We start from the raw sequence: 20,214 nt of genomic DNA on the forward strand, positions 1-20,214 counted from the left end.
GTGCTGGCATCACTTGGCCATGATTTAGAATTCACTAGTAGCAAGACCAGCAGAGAAGGCAGGCATGGAAAGGCACCAGAGGTGCCCAAAGCACTCTAATGTTTCCAGGGAGTACCAAACCCCCAAAAGACTATTTCTCAATTTGTTCCATGAATTAAAGTTTTGAGTTATTCACATGCAAGATGCCTATAAGTGAAATACAAATACTCATATTCACACATCTGTTCATCTAAAATAAGTCATTTAACAAAAAAGTTGAAAAACATTATGCATATTGGGTGATAATAATGTATTTATGTTAAGATGTTTTAAAATACCTAATTTTGAGGAAATAATATCTAATTTTTTGGTTCGGGGATTATTTTTAGATCATGAGCCTGGAGATGGAGTCCTGAAGCCAGAAGAAGGAGGCATGCTTTCAGCAGAATTAAAATGGGCATCCAGACCTGAAAGTATGAAATTAAGTGGAAGAGAAAGAGAAATGGACAGTTCAGCAAGCAGCTTAAGAACACAGCCAAATCCTCAAAAGCTCTGGGAAGATATCCCAGAATTACCTCCAATTCATAGTTCTTTAGCACCCCCCAGTGGGCATATGTTAGGTAATGAGAATAAAACAGAAATAGATGATAATCAGTTTACAAAATCTCACAATCGACTGTCATCCCAAATTAAGGTTGTGGGAAATGTGGGACAACTTCATGGTGTTACACCTGTAAAACTGTGTCGAAAAGAATTACGTCAGATTTCCACCTTGGAACTATCATTGCGACGTTCCAGTCTTGGAGTTGGCATTGGATCAATGGCTGCTGATTCCATCGAAGTATCTAGGAAACCAAGGGACTTAAAAACTTAGACATTTAATAATAGAACTTTTAGTAGATATGTAAAAAGATTCCTTTTTCTAACCTGTTAAAAACTAAAGCTCAAGTTCACTACCTCTTTCCTTAGAATAAAGGAAGAAGGGGAGGAAGAAATCCCTAATTCTTTTATATGCTATAGATGTGTACATCTTCTATATATATTTGGGGAGTTTTAGTTTATATTCCCATAGTAATCAAACATGTTTTCCAATACTTGATAACATTTAAATATTTACATTTATAAATACGCTTAAATGTTTTGCCAGGCATATTTGAAGAATAAAACGAGTAATAGACTAAAATATCTATCAAGTATGTATTATTATATAATATAAAGTACATTATATTATAAAAGTATGTTACAGTATAACTATATTATTGTTATTCTCAAATACAAGTACATTGTTATTTTTTAAAAGATCCAGCTAAATCTTGCTTTTGTCAGAGGGAGTCACCTGCTGCATATGTGGGCTAAGACAACCTCTCAGCTTTATGGATTGAGGCTCATTTACAGTCCTCAGAGCTCACACAAATGGTCAGTCTTGACTTTTTAAATATGCTCACTGTTCTGTTTCTGGAATTTTTTTGGATTTTTAAAAATTTATAATGCTATCTTTTTTGTTTGCTAATATTATGCAGTGTAAGTTTTCATGTCTTTCCTGCGCTATACACTCAATGTATCTCTCATTATGTTACTAAAATTGGGAGAAATGGATGCTGTTCCATGGAACACAGAAATTATAGAATAAAATGAAAGCATTCTAACATTTCAAGAGAAAGAACACTGGTTATGACATCTCTGGTCACATGGAGTATGTCTGTAAAGCTTGAAGTCTTGCTAAAGCATCTTTAATGATTTGATGGGCTTAAGTCTGATATTTTTTTCTGTTACCTCCTTAGTCAGGCTTTGCACACCAGCCAAACTACATTGGGGCTGTAAATATGTCAATGAAATCTTTACTAAAATCTCCAAGTTTTTCTGGTGAAAATTTTATTATATAATGTACAATTTAGTTTGGAATTAAGAACTAAACAGTTTGCACACCAAATGTAGTTTGTACTTTTTAACCATATTTTTTCAGTTATAGGAAACATCCATTGTAATGATCTGAGGAATTATTTTGTTACTTATGTTGTTCTTTGTTACTTTTCCAAAACACTTGTAAACCGAAGTTGAGTTTCTTAAACTAATTAATGTTTGGTTGGGGGCTATAGCAAAACCATCCTGACATGGATGCTTACTCAGAGTCACCCACTTCCTTGCTGAATCCATTTTTTCTGATGTAGTGCTGCTACAGACCTTATCCTTTTGTCCTTTCCTCTGTTTCTGTGGATTTGATCATCTCACATAGGACCCAAACTGTCACCCTGTGCTCAAAGACTTAAGGCTTCCTTTCTCTCATTGCTAGCCCCTAGGGAGTACAGTTTCTTGGTCTCCTTGCTAAAAACCAGTTCCTTTAGGAAACAAACCAAAACAAAACAAACTTATAAAAAGGAAAATAGTTTATCTCTTAAGCATGGTACTAAAATTTATTTAAATTAAATAGATTTCTGTGGACTTACCTGGGAATGAAACAATTTATAAATATTGGTCCAATGAGATACTATTTTCTAAATTTCAAAAAACTAATTTACAAACTAACTGGGAAATTTTATTTTTACCAGGGACTGTTTGAAGTCAGATTCTGGTTTCCAGATAGTCTTCCATTTTTATAAATTTATGTATATTTATATATAAATATAAATCATACAAACCAAAGGTAAAACATACACATTATAAATATGTATAAATGCACTGACCTTTTGCCATTATATATATATTTCACATATATATATTTCACATATATATTTCACATATATATTTCACATATATATTTCATATATATTTCACATATATATTTCATATATATATTTCACATATATATTTCATATATATATTTCACATATATATATTTCACATATATTTCACATATACATATTTCATATATATATTTCATATATATATATATATATACACTTGTACATATACAAGTATATAAGGAAATGTGTTTGTATTTCCATAGGTAAAACAAGTATGTGTAAATTAATTATTTCTAATTAAGGCATAACATAATCTTACAAGGAACTTATAATTAGGACCTTTGTTAATAAATACATATTTATTTAAATATTGCTGTGCTTTGTTGAAGGCACTGACCTTTTACCATTATAATATATACACTTGTATATAAACACTTGTATATAGATAGTATTATATATATACTTGTATATAGATACAGATATAGGGTATACATTATACATTATTTCACTTTATAATATATTATTTCATATATTTTATATCATGATATATCATTATATAGCTATAATGTATATATAGATACACTTGTATATATACATAGATATAGATATATATAATGGCCAAAGGTCAGTGCCCTTAACAAGCACAGCAATATTTATAAATAAATATTTATTAATGAAGATCCTAATAAGTTCCTTATAAGATTAAGTAATGTGCTATGCGTTATTTAGGAATAATTCATTTAAGAATATATTCTGATACTGGAATCCTACTTGCTCAAGAAATTAACACATACTTGTTTTACCTGTGGAAAATACACATTTCCACAAAGCCAACTCACTAATAAAGCAAGAAAATTTATATCAAAACAACGATTAGGTTTGATTATGCAATTGTGAGTTGATTTGTAAATAACAAAGGTATGGTGTTTTTCTTCCTTTTGGTTAAACATATATCCTTTATATATATGATAGATTTCATGCCACATATGCAAACACACATATAAATAACGTCATGAATAATATATTCTGGAAATGAACCTCTGGTCATTCTAGTTTAGTCAGTGTTCTCACAAAGGAAAGAAAAAAATGAGACACCTACCCAAGGTAAGTAAAATTTTTTTTTTACATATACTAATAATGATTTTACTCTTTTTCACATGCTTTTTCTAAACATTTTGTCACTTTATTGCCTTTTTGCATGTATATAAAATGTTTGTGGTTTTCTTTTTTTTGTTCATTATGTTCTTTTTTTCTCTAACTGTAATAAAGCATTTGAAAGGAAAAATATTTGTAAAGTACTAGTTACTTTCCTAATTCTAGAGTGTTAATAGCTAACAGAGATGGAAAATTCTTTACGTTGGGAACCACAGGTGGTGAGAACATTGATGAAGGTGCTTTTGTGCTTTAATGTTTGCTTTCTTCTTGTTAATGTATTTTTTTGTTGTTGCCTTAATTCTTCATATCTTCATGAACTCAGGGTCCAAGGAGTCAGCAAAAATATGATCTTCATTAATTGTGGACTAGATTCCACTAGCCATTGCCTTGTTCAGTCTAGGCCAGTAAAGTGAGGAATGCTTATTTGAGACTAAATTCTTTATACAGAAAAAAATAAAAGTCTTATACTAAGTTTTGGAATGACTATCAGGGAGTGAAATCCTTAGTGGGAGTTCGGTTCTGTGGTCAAAACAAATTCCCATACATTAAATGCATGTATGACATATTTTCATCTTTCACTTATTTCCTTAGGCACCTACTTGTGACTTTAAAACAGTGGGGTATCAGTATTTGAAAGTTCAGGTAGAAAGTTACTTATGTCCACAATTCCTCTCTCAACTTCATTGGACTTTTTAAAAAAATTCATTATGTAACTTTTAAACATTTAAAGTTGTAACAGATTGTAGGCTGCCTTGATTAACACTGATAATATATTCTTCTACATTTATATTTTCAAAAATTGAACATAAAGGCGAGAATGAGATCCATTTGCAATAAGCATCTCAAAAGCATTGGGCATGTAGTAGTTTTGAGCTTATGTTGGCAGAAGTACACCAAGGGTAGGGTACTGGGGAGCCTCTGCCCAATAAGGAGAAGTATTTTATCACTGTCATTGCTGCTGATAAAAGCAGGCTGACTTTTCATAGGTTTTTTTTTTTTTTTTTTTTGAGACAGAGTCTCGCTCTGTCTCCCAGGCTGGAGTGCAGTGGCGCAATCTCGGCTCACTGCAAGCTCCGCCTCCCGGGTTCACGCCATTCTCCTGCCTCAGCCTCCGAGTAGCTGGGACTACAGGCGCCCGCCACCGCGCCCGGCTAATTTTTTGTATTTTTTAGTAGAGACGGGGTTTCACCGTGGTCTCGATCTCCTGACCTCGTGATCCGCCCGCCTCGGCCTCCCAAAGTGCTGGGATTACAAGCGTGAGCCACCGCGCCCGGCCGACTTTTCATAGGTTTTGTTGTTTTTAAGTTATCTGTAAACAATGCACCCCTTATTGCCTACACCAAGGTTGACTGCTGCGATTCCTTCCATTCCTTGGAATGTACTGCATACAAAGAGAAAGCATCAAACACTGGAATAGTGTTTCATTTTTATAATGGCTTTCATGTTGACCCCAACATGACTCCAACATGGAGGTAATTAGAACAAAGGAAATTATGAAAAGAAATCCCAGAAAAAGTTGATGTTATAATGATGGCTTTTGATATTTTGCATAGTTCTCATTTGTCTGTTTTTATATTTCCTTCTAGGAATTTCTGCAGTGAGTCAACAGAAATGGCACTATTTGAAATGCTAACAGTGTAACTTGAACCCAAATATATTGAATTAGACTTAGATATTATGTTCTACTGGTTAATTATAACACACAGCTCTATTGAGTTATCTACAGTACTTTAAGAGAAAAATACAACAATCTCATAGTCTGTTATAATGAGCAAGATCCCTATATGCCCAAGGAACAAAACCATTCACAACAGAAAAGAATAGAAAATTAAATATTTTTTTAAAAATGTATACTTAATGATTCTTGGAAATTTAAAACTATTAATAATTATATAACTAAAGTAGAAAAGGAATTATTTTAAAACCTTATTTGTATACTGTATTATTGTGTTTTCAAGCTTACTACAGTACATATATAAAGCAAGGTATAATTTTTCAAGCCCAATGTGGTAAATATTGTTAGAAGTTATGTGATCAGCCAGGCATGGTGGCTCATGCCTGTAATCCCAGCACTTTGGGAGGCTGAGGCAGGTGGATCACAAGGTCAGGAGTTCAAGACCAGCCTGGCCATGATGAAACCCCATCTCTACTAAAAATACAAAATTAACCCAGTGTGGTGGCACACACCTATAGTCCCAACTACTCGGGAGGCTGAGGCAGGAGAATTGCTTGTACTCGTGAGGCAGAGGTTGCAGTGAGCCGAGATCGTGCCATTGCACTCCAGCCTGGGCAACAGAGGGAGACTCTGTCTCAAACAAAAAAAAAAGTTATGTGGTCTGAAGTGTCTTATTTTGAAACAAACCATTCCTTGGACCCCATACCACACTTACCAACAACAAATCATAGGCATGTACTTACTTACCTTTCATTTCCCACAATGATCCAGGATTCCAATAGCTCTAAGACAGATGACTGGAGTGGGAGGGAGACGGGGGAAAGAGGTTTATTTGAAAGCATTCCATAGACAAGAAAAGGATTTTCAAAAAATATTTTGAGAGAATATATTTCTCTGGCATAAGGACTGAAACTTAAATTCAACCTTTGGCTATCTCTAAACACTAAGGAATACTCTTGGTTAGTACTGACTTTGCCATTAAAAAATAACTTTTTTATACTGGTTTTTATTTTTTATACTGGTTTTTATTTTTCATATTTTTATACTGGTTCCTTTTCCTATGTTTACTATTCACTCAGGATATTATGAAAAGAAGCCATCCTACATCGAATTTGAATAGAAATTGTGGAGCCTTTCAATAGAGAATTACAAGAAATAGCAGTTTGTGGTAAATTCCAATGGCCTAACAACATACACTGAAGGAAAGCAGTTAGGACTTAAGTGATTTTACCTTTGAAGAACCATGAATGATATGCCAAAATAAACAAAAAAATTGCTGTAGGCAAAATGGGATTTATTTTTGTAAAACAATGATATCTCAACTATTTTGCTTATTTTTTTCCCTCACTAAAATGTCCCTGAATTTGTCTACTGAAAAACCTGTGTATAAAAAAACTTTAATTCAAGATTACAAACCAGCAGCTACTCGCCTGCCTTGAGGGGCTGGATTAATGTTATTCATTTTCATTTGCAGGCTGTAGTTGCACTTCACTGTCTATCCTCTAGGAATGAAAAGGAGTGAGGAGTTATCTGAGTTCAACTAACTGATAATTTTCATAATTTATAACTATTAAAGTCAAAGTTTTGTTGTTACTTTCTAGCATGCTTTTTCTAGATGGGAATAATGGGAACAGGGCAAGGTATTTTAATACTGAGGAGTTAATCTCCTTTTGAAATTCCCATCACCTGGGAGGGTTGGACAGCATCTGAATTGTTCCATTCAAGGCCTGGAGCTAAGCCCATCTGTTTCACTAGACATTTTCCTAGCTAGCTCCAGGTGTCACCAGCTGTTAGACATGACTGGAATGACACAGGCTGTAATTTTATTAATAGAGTACGTTAAATGATATTTTCTAAACCAAACAGCCTTTAAAAAACTATGAATCACTACCCTGCATTTAATATCAAAATCATATTTTTCAAATGAAACACAAAGTAATTAGGAGGGAAATTACTATTTTTGTTACATAGTAAATATTTTTGTTACATAGTCTTGCTTTATCAAATGCTTTATCAAATAAATGCTTTATCAAATGAAAGCACTTTGAAAATTGAAGCATCATATATGTTTAAGATTCAATTATAAGTAGGTTTTCCATACAGTTGGATGTCAAAATGGGATAACTGGCACACATGGTTGTTTATTTTATATATATGCAAATCATAAGACATCTTCTAAACAAATTCTCGGTTTTAGTTATACATATCTTCTAAACAAATTCCCAATTTTAGTTATGTATGTTTCAACAGTATAAATAACAGTATTCTCTGGGAAGATTAATGTGAATTCTAGCAAAAATATTTTAAAGACTTGCTGAATCTATTTTTATAGGCATAGAAGTGCTTCATGACTATTTCTTTATGAGTGAAAGAGGATGTTTCTTACTGGATCTTTGGCCACCAGTTTTTGGCTATTTATTACTTATTTTTTTAGTAACAGTTACATTTGTGAGCTATTGAACTATGGCTGGAAAATAACTTCTTAAAACTGATAAGAATTTTAAACTATTTTTCCCCAAAGAAACTATAAAACAAGAAGTTAATTTTTTTGCACATGTATAGGTATATGATCAAATAAAAAGCAAATCAGTCCTCATTTAGCATCTGAGACTTTTAGCTCCTAAATACAACAAGTGTATTAAATTTAACATTACCACAGTGGCCTCTCCTTCATAAACATTCAGAGGGAAGCTCGTTCCCCTTGGTTTGCAAGTATCTGCCAGTGTAAGGAATATTTTGTCTCTAGATCACAGCACCTATGACCTGAGCAGCCAAGGAAAGAGAAGGTCAAGACTTTAAGGATAATGGAACCTACAATCATAAGTATTCTAGTGGATTGTGAACAAATAAATCAGAAAAGAAGAATACTAACCTACAATCATAAGTATTCTAGTGGATTGTGAACAAATAAATCAGAAAAGAAGAATACTAACATACACTTTTCCTGAGTTACCTTAAGTGATATGAGGTATTCTTAGTAAGGTTTATTACAAAATTCAGTATCTCCCATGAGAAAGGAAGCTGGGTTTAAGCATTTGATTATGTGAGTTTAGTTGGCCCTTCACCCTTCAAGAAATGGGCCAGTACCGTGGGGTTTAGTTCTTGTATGGGAAATAATCTGTACCTCTTCCAAAGGGTGGGCTGGTAGGTAGTTATTTATTTCCTGAAAATATAAAAAAATGGCATCTATATGTAAATGCCAAAATGTAAAGATGGAAATTTCTACAGGCTTTTGATTTATAGGCATTTTCCTGCTTTATATTTTCTATCAACCTTTATATTTTTGCTGATACAGTTGACAACTAAAAGCCCTATCCCTCAAGGAACTTATAGTCCAGTGATATTACTTATGGAGAGAGTAAAGCAGGGTAAGGAAATAGAAAATTAGGGGTGCTTTTCCAGATGGAAATATGTTTCTGAGCTCACATATATATAAAGATGTAAGAACTACATGTAAACATACTGATCAAAAAATGCTCTAATGTATGCATGCTCAAAAGAAGCAAGTATCATAAATTGTATCTGAACACGGAAATCACATCCAACCAGCTTTGATGGAAGGAGAAGAGCACTTTATAGTTTTAAGTCTTACATTTGGGTCTTTGATCAATTTTGAATTAGTTTTTGTACATGGTATGAGTTAAGGGTCCAACTTCATTATTTTGCATGCAGATATCCAGTTGTGTCAATACAATTTGTTGAAAAAAACTATTCTTTCCTTATTAAATTGTCTTCATATATTTGTTGAAAACCAATTGACCACACAGGTTTATTTCTGGACTCAATTTTATTCCATTGGTCTATATGTCTGTCCTATGACAGACCGTACCACACTGTCTTGATTATGTAGTAAATTTTGAAGTCAAAGTGTGAATCCATAAACTTTGTTCTTCTTTTCCAACATTTGTTCATTATTTGGGGTCCTTTAAGTTTCCATATGAATTTTAGGACCAGTTGTCCATTTCTACAAAGAGGGAGATGGAATTTTGATAGGAATTGCATTGAATCTGTAGATCAATTTGGGGAGTACTGCCATCTTAGCAATATTCAGTCTTCCAATCCATGAACATGGGCTGTCTTTCCATTCTTTTAACCATGTTTTTTAGTTTTCAGTGTACATGTCTTACACTTCTTTGATGCTACTGTAAGTGGAATTGTGTTCTTAATTTCATTTTCAGATGGTTCATTGCTAGTGTCAAGAAATACAACTGCTTTTTATATATTGATCACTATTTATTTTTAGTGGATAGTAAATTGGTTTAAGAACACATGCCATGAATCAAGAAACTTAGGTGTTGCTTACCCATACAAACTAATTTAATGAGCAGAAACCCCAACTACTTTTTTGTTGTTGTTGATAAAATTTTAGCTGGTTATTTTTAAGACTGTTTCTTTAGGAATTGTTTCTATTTTATTTCTAGGTTAAGGGTGGTATGAGCACAGTAGGTCATTTGGCATTTGTAGTCTATAGTATGAGATCTTTCCTATAAGTGAAACACAAAGGAATAATCCTGAGCAACCCATGTCTCTCTGTATCTTGAGAATACTTTCTATATATTCCTCAATGCTATATACTGTATTTTAAAGATTAATTATAATGCTGACAAATTTAATTTATTCAATAAACTTCTGTGTGCTAGGTCTTCATGCTGAGTGCTAAAAGCTAAAAGAAACAAAGCTTAATAAACCACAGATCCATCCACCAAGGAACATACAGCCTGTTGAGGAAAGACAGACAAGTAAACAGGCAGTTACATTTGAGTTTGTTGATTCAACAACCATTTGAATGCAAACGATGAGCCTGGCACTGTAGTGACATACCAATGAGTAAAACAGACCCGGTCTCTGCTTTTAAGGGGCTCACAAAGTAAAGAGGAATACCATGACTCTGGTAAAAATATAGATGGTACTGTGGGAGTATGGAGGAAGGGCATCTAACTTTTAGGGGTAAGGTAAGTGAGAACACATGGTATTTGGTATTCTGGTTCCTGCACTAATTCGTTTAGGATAATTGGCCTCCAGCTGCATCCGTGTTGCTGCAAAGGACATGATTTCGTTGTTTTTTATGGCTGTGACTATTTTTCCTGGAGGTTTTTATTCCCTTTCTTCTTCTTCTTAGTTTTGTTTTGTTTTGTTTTGTTTTGTTTTGTTTTGAGACGGAGTCTGGTATTTTTGATCAGGTTGAAGAATTGTTGAAGTTTAGTTACTATATGGAATGACCTTGGAACAATAAGAGATGGTTGGAGAGTGGAGGCTTAAATTAGAGGAGGAGCTGTAGTTATCGGTAATATTAGAGTGTAAGGAATGCATATGAGAATGGATAATTGGGGTACCAGAGGGTATGAGATTCTTTGAAGGGAGGTCAAGGAATTGAGACACAGTAAGCATTTTGAAGTGAACATCCACATAGTTATATATATGTCTATTATACATACATACATACATATATACATATACCCCTCACAAAGAATTACTGCAAGAGTGATTCCACAATAGTGTTGTAGTAGTGAGTAGTTTTGGAGAGAGTGATAGTAGCCCTAGTACTAAAATCTTTAATCTATGAGTGAGGGGTTGAATTCTTCAAATTAGGCTGCACAGGGACATCAGTGGTTTAATATGTTAAACTCTTGCAAATATCACATTTCATTAAACAGATGCTTTTACGTTTTATGTTGCTAAAGTGAGATTTCTAATTGCTTCTCTCTGACCTCTCAAATTACGATGGTAACTGCCTTCTTTTACAGGAAATGCCCATCTGTCTGTATTAAAAACCAGACACATGCCATGTTTTCCAATTTAAATGATAGTACTTTAAAACTTGTCATAGACTACTCTGTCCTACCTCCAATGTGTATTTCAAGTAGATACATCTACAGATGCTAGCTCTGCCACATCAAACAATGCACAATGAATGTTCAAAATCTACATTAAAAACCTCAGTTATAAAGAGCTAGATACTCTGTTTTACATAATGTGATTATTACACATTGCATGCCTGTATCAGAACATCTCATATACCCCATAAATATATACATCTACTGTGTATGCACAAAAATTAAAAGTATTATTATTTTTGAGATGGAGTCTTGCTCTGTCAACCAGGCCGGAGTGCAGTGGCACAATTTTGGCTCACTGCAACTTCTGCCTCCCTGGTTCAAGCAATTCTCCTGCCTCAGCCTCCCGAGTAGCTGGGACTACAGGTGTCCACCACCACACCTGGCTAATTTTTTGTATTTTTAGTAGAGACAGGGTTTCACTGTGTTAGCCAGGACGGTCTCGATCTCCCGACCTCGTGATCCGCCCGCCTTGGCCTCCCAAAGTGCTGGGATTACAGGCATGAGCCACTGCGCCCGGCTCTTCCTTCTTTCTTAAGTTGCTTAGTTTTATCTCTCTCTCTCTCTTTTCTGAGACTGGATCTCATTCTTTCACTAAGGCTGGAGTGCAGTGATGCGATGATAGCCCACTGTAGCCTCAATCTCCCAGGCTCCCACTTCAGCCTCCTGAGTAGCTGGGACTACAGATGTGCACCAGTACTCCTGGCTAATTTTTTTTTCTTAAGGTAGAGACAAAGTCTCACAATGCTGCCTGGCCTGGTCTCAAAACTCCTGAACTCAAGCCATCCTCTTGCCTCAGTTCCCAAAATGTTGAGATTACAGATGTGAGCCACCACACCTGGTGGTTGCTTAGTTTTCTCTGTATCTATCACAATTACATGTCCGTATTTTCCACCAGAGTTGTGAATTTTGTTCAAAAGGTTCAGACATATTAGGTAATCCATCATTTCCATTTTCTTTTCATGGAGACATCCCTTCTAGAGCCTTCCATCCTCTAGTGTGCTCTCCAGGCCTGCTACACAGCTGACTTCCTGGAACCTCCCTTCACCTTCATCTAGGGCAGGGGTGTCCAATCTTTTGGCTTTCCTGGGCCACACTGGAAGAAGAATTGTCTTGGGCCACACATAAAATACACTAACAATAGCTGATGAGCTAAAAAAAAAATCACAAAAAAGTATGTTTTAAGAAAGTTTACAGATTTGTGTTGGGCCACATTCAAAGTCATCCTGGGCCACACACCACGGGTTGGAAAAGCTTGATCTAGAGAATTCTCTTTGTTTTCTGCTTTGTTGGAGTTCTGGTTTACCAGATCCCATGTTTTTCTGTTTCTCTTTTTCTCTTTTTTGAGACGGACTCTCACTCTGTCACCCAGGCTGGAGTACAGAGGCATAATCTCAGCTCACTGCAGCCTCCGCCTCTCAGGTTCAAGTGATTCTCCTGCCTCCGCCTCTCAAGTAGTTGGGATTACAGGCATGTGCCACCATATCAGCTATTTTTTTTTTTTTTTTTTGTATTTTTGGTAGAGACGGGGTTTCACCATATTGGCCAGGCTGGTCTCAAACTTCTGGCCTAAAGTGATCCACCTGCCTCAGCCTCCCAAAGTTCTGAGATTACAGGTGTGAGCCACTGTGCCCAGCCACATGTTTTTGTGTTTCTTGATATACACCTTTACTTGGATGGAGTGCTCCTTCCAGCAGTTTCTTGAGTGAGAAGAGTATATGGAAGTTAAAATTTTTGAGAATTTCTTGATTTTGACATGTTTTCTGGCTTTTTGCACTGCTTTTATTTCCTCCAAGTTCTTTTTTTTTTTTTCGAGACGGAGTTTCGCTCTTGTTTCCCAGGCTGGAGTGTAGTGGCGTGACCTCAGCTCACTGCAACCTCTGCCTCCTGGGTTCAAGCAATTCTCCGGCTTCAGCCTCCCAAGTAGCTGGGATTACAGGTGTCTGCCACCATGTGCAGCTACTTTTTTGTATTTTTAGTAGAGATGGGGTTTCACCATGTTGGCCAGGCTGGTCTCGAACTCCTGACCTCTGGTGACCCACCCACCTTGGCCTCCCAAAGTGCAGGGATTACACCACACCTGGCCTCTAAAGCTCTTTTTTTTCTTTTCTTGTTTGTTCATTGTAGGTTCTGTCTTTCATGTAAGGAGATTTCTTCAAATAAATGGAGATCATCAACTGTTCACCACACTTAAGAATGAGGTGATATCTGGGCATCGTGGCTCATGCCTGTAGTCCCAGCTACTTGGGAGGCTGAGGCAGGAGGATCTTTATTATTATTATTATTATTATACTTTAAGTTTAGGGTACATGTACACAATGTGCAGGTTTGATACATAGGTATACATGTGCCATGTTGGTTTGCTGCATCCATCAACTCGTCATTTACATTAGGTATACCTCCTAATGCTATCCCTCCCGACAGGCCCCAGTGTGTGATGTTCCCTGCCCTGTGACCAAATGTTCTCATTGTTCAATTCCCATCTATGAGTGAGAACATGCGGTGTTTGGTTTTCTGTCCTTGTGATAGTTTGCTGAGAATGATGGTTTCCAGCTTCATTATGTCCCTACAAAGGACATGAACTCATCCTTTTTATGGCTGCATAGTATTCCATGGTGTATATGTGCCACATTTTCTTAATCCAGTCTATCACTGATAGACTTTTGGGTTGGTTCTAAGTCTTTGCTATTGTGAATAGTGCTGCAATAAACATACATGTGTGTGTGTCTTTATAGTAGCATGATTGATAATCCTTTGGGTATATACCCAATAATAGGATTGCTGGGTCAAATGGTATATCTAGTTCTAGATCCTCAAGGAATCGCCACATTGTCCTCCACAATGGTTGAACTAATTTACACAGGCAGGAGGATCATTTGAGGCCAGGAGTTTGAGGTCAGCCTGTGCAACACAGAGATACCCCATCTCTAAAAAACTTGTTAAATTTTTATTATTTTTAGAGAGGGTCTCACTCTGTTAACCAGACCAGATAGTGGTGCAATCACAGTTCACTGCAGCCTCAAACTCCTGGCTCAAATTATCCTCCAGCCTCAGCCTCCCAAGTAGCTAGGACTACAGGTGTGTACCACCAGGCCCAGCTAATTTTTTATTCTTTTTTGTAGAGATGGGATCTCACTATGTTGCCCAGGCTGGTCTTGAACTCCTGGGCTCAAGTGATCCTCTCACCTCAGCCTCCTAAAGTTTTGGGATTACAGATGTTAGCCAGTGCACCCAGCCAAAATTTTTCAAATAAAAGAATGAGGCAATAAAATGTTGATGAGAGCCTCCGTAGGTACAATCAGGGATTGCTGAATATTGGGCTGACTGTAAAAGACAGTCAACAAGCCACACTCTTCACCATGGGATCCCCAAACCTCAATATTTGGAGACCTCTTCTCTTGGAGCAGCTGGTTTTCCCCTAAGAGGAAGCTTCCAGTCTCTTGACAGGATCCCAGCATTCTAGGATCTGAATTTGTGAATGAAGATGGGGGAAAGGGGTCTGCCTTATAATTTAATATGCACAACTTCACTTAATTCTGCTTTTCTATGTAGTGAGTCATCCCTGTCTTCAGCTCTGCCTGGTGCCTAGGAGAGCTCTGAGTCAACCTCTCCAGAAAGTAAACCATCTATCTTTCGGTGAATTTGGGAGCATGGAATGGAGTAGGGAATATAGGGGAGGCAGGATCATTCTCTTTAGAAAACATTCACAGTGAATTCTCCTTTTTAGCCTTGTTCTCCTTCTGCTTTCGGAGAGAAGGCAGCTTTAGTTTTAGAGCCTTCCCAGGGTGCTGTGACATGGATAGGCTCACTTCTGGCTGGTTCTGCCTTCTCCCAAAAGCTGAAGTAGTCACTTTGGCGGCTTTGGTAAGTCAGTGATCACTCATCCATCTGCTTTCCATGTTTCTAAGTTTTGTTGGCATTTTATTCAGTGGGGATCTCTTTCCCTGTTTGCTTTGTCTTTATAGATTTATATCTTTTTTATTCCTGTACTGTCATTTTAATGAGGTCTCTGGAGTAAGTGGAGAGAAATGTGTGTTCAATGCACTATGCTTAACCAGAAGTCCCCTTGCCACTGGGTCTTAACATGTACAGATGTAATGAACATTTTCTAAGTAGGAAAAGTCCATGTATAGTTAAAGCAATTCCATAATAATTAGAAATAAGTATGATAATAGAATAACCATACCTAACTTAATGCTTATATGTACTTGCAGTCTTTAGAATGGTTGTGTGTGTGTGTGTGTGTGTGTGTGTGTGTGTGTGTATAACGTGTCTTATCCTCACAATAACCTCATAATTCTACCCCTAGCAGTCTGAGCCCAAAGCCCCTATCTTATATAACATGGTACATCATTTCCCAAGCTGCAGGTAATCTTATTTCCAATTTATCAGGTCTTTAGCCAATCCCTACTTACTGTTAACTTAAGCTATAACTGAAGTTTTAATTTTTTAATTTTTAATTTTAATTTTTGGCCCAGGTACTGTGGCTCATGCCTGTAATCCCAGCACTTTGGGAGGCTGAGGTGGGTGGATGACTTGAGGTCAGGAGTTCATAACTAGCCTGGCCATCATGGTGAAATCCCGTCTCTACTAAAAATACAAAAAATAGTCAGGTGTGGTGGCATGCACCTGTAGTCCCAGCTACTCGGGAGGCTGAGGCAGGAGAATCGCTTGAACCAGGGAGGCAGAAGTTGCAGTGAGCCGAGACTGAACCACTGCACTCCAGCCTGGTTGACCGAGCAAGACTCCATCTCAAAAATAATAATAATACTTTTAATTTTTGTGCATACACAGTAGATGTATATATTTATGGGGTATATGAGATGTTCTGATACAGGCATGCAATGTGTAATAATCACATCATGTAAAACAGGGTATCTAGCTCTTTATAACCGAGGTTTTTAATGTAGATTTTGAACATTCACTGTGCATTGTTTGATGTGGCAGAGCTAGCATCTGTAGATGTATCTACTTGAAATACACATTGGAGGCCGGGCGCGGTGGCTCACGCTTGTAATCCCAGCACTTTGGGAGGCCAAGGCGGGCAGATCAAGAGGTCAGGAGATCCAGACCACGGTGAAACCCCGTCTCTACTAAAAATACAAAAAATTAGCTGGGCGTGGTGGCGGGCGCCTGTAGTCCCAGCTGCTCGGAGAGGCTGAGGCAGGAGAATGGCGTGAACCCGGAAGGCGGAGCTTGCAGTGAGCCGAGATCGCGCCACTGCACTCCAGCCTGGGCGACAGAGCGAGACTCCGTCTCAAAAAAAAAGAAATACACATTGGAGGTAGGACAGAGTAGTCTATAACAAGTTTTAAGGCACCGTCACTTAAATTGGAAAACCTGGCATGTGTCTGGTTTATAATACAGACAGATGGGCATTTCCTGTAAAAGAAGTCAGTTACCATTGTAATTTGAGAGGTCAGAGAGAAGCAATTAGAAATCTCACTTTAGCAACATAAAACGTAAAAGCATCTGTTTAATGAAATGTGATATTTGCAAGAGTTTAACATATTAAACCACTGATGTCCCTGTGCAGCCTAATTTGAAGAATTCAACCCCTCACTCATAGATTAAAGATTTTAGTACTAGGGCTACTATCACTCTCTCCAAAACTACTCACTACTACAACACTATTGTGGAATCACTCTTGCGGTAATTCTTTGTGAGGGGTATATGTATATATGTATGTATGTATGTATAACAGATATATATAACTATGTGGATGTTCATTTCAAAACCCTTACTGCGTCTCAATTCCTTGACCTCCTTTCAAAGGATCTCGTACCCTCTGGTACCTCAATTATCCATTCTCATATGCATTCCTTACACTCTAATATTACCGATAACTACAGCTCCTCCTCTAATTTAATTCAAGCCTCCACTCTCCAACCATCTCTTATTGTTCCAAGGTCATTCCATATAGTAACTAAACTTCAACAATTCTTCAACCTCATCAAAAACACCAGTTCAGTCACTCTACCATCTTTCCACCGTTCTTCATTCCTCTCATAACTTTACTTCTTACCACTTCTGAAATTATAAGGCCTCCTTTGCTTCTACCACCACAAACTCTGCCCTTATCTTCCCCTTATACTTGCCTGGTCAAATCTCAGTCCTGGTTACTGCCAAAAATGCCCACTCAGTGCCTGCACATGAGCAACTGAATATGGCTAGAGAAAATTGCATAACCAAGTGGCTAGCCTCACTATAAATTCATGACCACTTATTCAATGGGGCTGTTAGTAATGCCTGGAAACTTTACCATGTTCTTTAGTCACTTCACTCTCTCTCACTCATAAACTCTGATTTCACCTCCCTTCTCTCCTTTTCTCAATACTTTCCGTTAAGGACGACATTACCTAGAGTAGGCTAAACTGCTATAACAAATAGACTGCAAAATGTTATGGCTCCAACTAAATAGAAATATATCTTGCTCACGTAATTGGGTATCAAGGTCAGTGGGTAGCTCTCCTTCATCCAGGTACCTTCTTTCTTGTGGCTCTGCCAACCCCAGAGGCTTGTGGTCATCTGCATAATTGAATCAGAGTCACCGTGTCCAGGGTCCAGCTGGCAGAAAGGAAAATGCATGAAAGAGGCACAAGTACTCTCAAAGTAAACGCCTTGGCCTGACAGTGGCAGACATAACATCTGCTCACGTTCTATAACTTAATACTTGACCATATGCAACTGAAAGAGAAGCTGAGAAAAGCAGTCTGTTTTCAGGGAGAAGGGGAGACTAAATTGTGATGGACAATTAGCAGTCTGCCAAAATGATCTTGCTCCTCACTTTGCTGAGAAAATAGAAGCAACTGGAAGAGAACTACTTTCTCCCACTGTCAAATCTATCTACTTATCTTGATATGTCCCATATACGTGGCAACTGGGGAAGATGGGATGGATCCCTACACTAACCTTGACCAGAAAGGGGATCTTTCTTTCCAGGCTTTCAGTGAGAACAATGTGGTCTTAAAGACCCTACTACCTAATCACAAAGTGCAAACATACCTTCTTTCCTTGTGCTTTTCAACCTCTGTGGTTTTGGATACTGTTGATCAACACTCCTTCCAGCCCTGTTTTTGTGAAACCCCAATTTACCTTGTCTTGATGATTCTGCATTACCCTATTCTCCTCCTATTTTCTGCTCCACCCCCTTTCTTTGCTGGCTTGGCTCACCTAGATCAGAGCTTCTCAAACTTTTTGATGTGGCACAAATCTCTTCGGGTTCTTGTTAAGTTGAAGACGCTGGTTCAGCAGGTCTGGGGTGGAGCCTGAGATTCTGAGTTTCTAACTAACATCCTCATGTCAGTGCTGCTGGGCCACTGACCACGTTTTGAGTAGCGAGACTCTAAAGAGGGTGTTTTCCAAGATTCTGACCTTTGTTTTCTTATTTTATCTCACAGCAGTATCACTCCTAGGCTGATTATTTATGAGTCTATTTTCTAGTTCAGTCCTCTTTCCCATATTAGAAAACCTTTATTTCTAACTTATTAGTGTCCATGTCTCTCTGGCTGTCTTGACAACCCTTTGAATTCTTAAAATGTCCAAATCTAAACCGATCTTCTCTCAAGAAGTGGCTCCTTCTCCTTTCCTTTGTAATTGTCTCTTTTCTCTCTTGCAATTATCTACAAACTCAAAACCTCCACTTTCTTTGATTTCTCTCTTCCTACCCACAATTAATCAATCAGTTGCCAAATTCTATAGATTCTGCATGCACATCATCTCTCAACTATGCTCTTTTAAATTCCCCTGGCTGTCCCTTTAGTTCAGACTCATCATTACCTTTTACCTGGCCTACAGTAGATCTGTCAGTTTTTCCACCTCTAATTTCTGCTTCCCCTCACAGATAAATCAGTAGCACAAAGAAAAAAAAGCCTTCCTTTTCTTCCCCCAAACTTCTGAAACATAAAAACTCAAAATACTGAATTAAATATAAATTCATCCATTTGGTATCTTAGGCCCCATACTCCTTTGTCTTTTCTACCTCTCAACATACCCTGGAGTCTTTGGTCTTTCCCCAACACAACTTTCACTGATTCACCTTCATATATATTCTCATGCTATCCCTTCTTGCTGTAAAACTCTCCCTGTCTCCTTCAAGGTCAATCCCAAATGCCTACTCCTTCATGCTGCCTTTCTTTCCTTATCCCCAAGACAGATATACACGGTTCTTTGATTCCCGGCAGTACTCTGCCACTTTTCACGTGGTACCTATCATGGTTTGTCTTTTATTGTCTGTTTTATCTTTGTTTTATTCCTTACTTCTTTGAAGGCAAAGGTATCTTCAACTCCCCTCTAACTCCGAAGCATCTTACCTGTGGGGCGTCTAATATTAGTTGAATCAGGGGAATTTATGGAGATAATGTGATGCGCTGGTAAGCTCACAGAATTGGAAGCCAGTACAGCTGGGTGCCAGCTCTGCCGTTTATTAGCTGTGAGGTTTTGGGTAAGTCACTTAACTTCGCCTGTAAAATTAGTCCACTACTACCTGATGGAGAACCAAGGGAGACAACGTTAAAGCGCCCTGCAACTCTACAGGGAACTGAGCAATGTTAGTTATTTTCCTTACAGAGATCGGATGCACTCTTGCTACTGGAATCTTGACTTGCAGGACCTTCCCTACTTCATTGCCTGGAGGTTGAACTCCAAGTTGCAGGGAACCCGAGCTACCAGGTCCTACTGCCCTTTTCCACTCCAGGGCCCTCTCACTGCTCTCCGCGACGCAGGTGATCCTGCCTTGCTGCGGGGGAGTGGCCTGGAGTCTCATTCCCTCGGGAGGCCTCCCTCCTTCCACCCGCTTGAGGAGAGCCCTTCTCTACCCTGTGACCCCGAAGACCGTGGCGCCGCCGCCTACGTGAGGCGTTTGGACCCTGCCCGGCCCCCGTAGCTCCCC

General features: G+C 37.8%; 1 protein-coding gene and 1 long non-coding RNA gene across 9 annotated transcripts in view; one reads left to right on the forward strand and one right to left on the reverse strand.

The window, feature by feature from the left end:
- The window catches only part of KIF27 (kinesin family member 27), a 95,691-nt gene extending 93,207 nt beyond the window's left edge, over window positions 1–2,484 (forward strand). For 3 of the 7 annotated variants that reach the window (XM_055272119.2, XM_055272121.2, XM_063636937.1), the window contains one exon: window positions 369–2,481. In XM_055272119.2, coding sequence (XP_055128094.1) covers window positions 369–853 — 485 coding nt within the window. In that variant the 3' untranslated portion in view covers window positions 854–2,481. Of the gene's footprint in view, window positions 1–368 lie in introns of all 7 variants that reach the window. The other 4 variants (XM_055272118.2, XM_063636936.1, XM_063636935.1 and 1 more) reach the window with 4 other exon arrangements.
- On the reverse strand, window positions 349–20,180 carry LOC129479275 (uncharacterized). 2 transcript variants are annotated; one of them, XR_008656631.1, is made up of 6 exons: window positions 20,141–20,180; window positions 19,637–19,809; window positions 17,763–17,891; window positions 6,238–6,287; window positions 711–824; window positions 349–446 (listed from the first exon to the last, which is right to left on the reverse strand). It is a non-coding gene; the product is annotated as an uncharacterized lncRNA (long non-coding RNA). The 2 variants fall into 2 exon arrangements; XR_008656632.2 differs by lacking the exons at window positions 17,763–17,891; window positions 19,637–19,809; window positions 20,141–20,180 and adding an exon at window positions 8,145–8,283.
- Window positions 20,181–20,214: the final 34 nt, after the last annotated feature.

This window comes from Symphalangus syndactylus, chromosome 3 (assembly GCF_028878055.3).
Source record: "Symphalangus syndactylus isolate Jambi chromosome 3, NHGRI_mSymSyn1-v2.1_pri, whole genome shotgun sequence".
NCBI lineage: Eukaryota > Metazoa > Chordata > Mammalia > Primates > Hylobatidae > Symphalangus > Symphalangus syndactylus.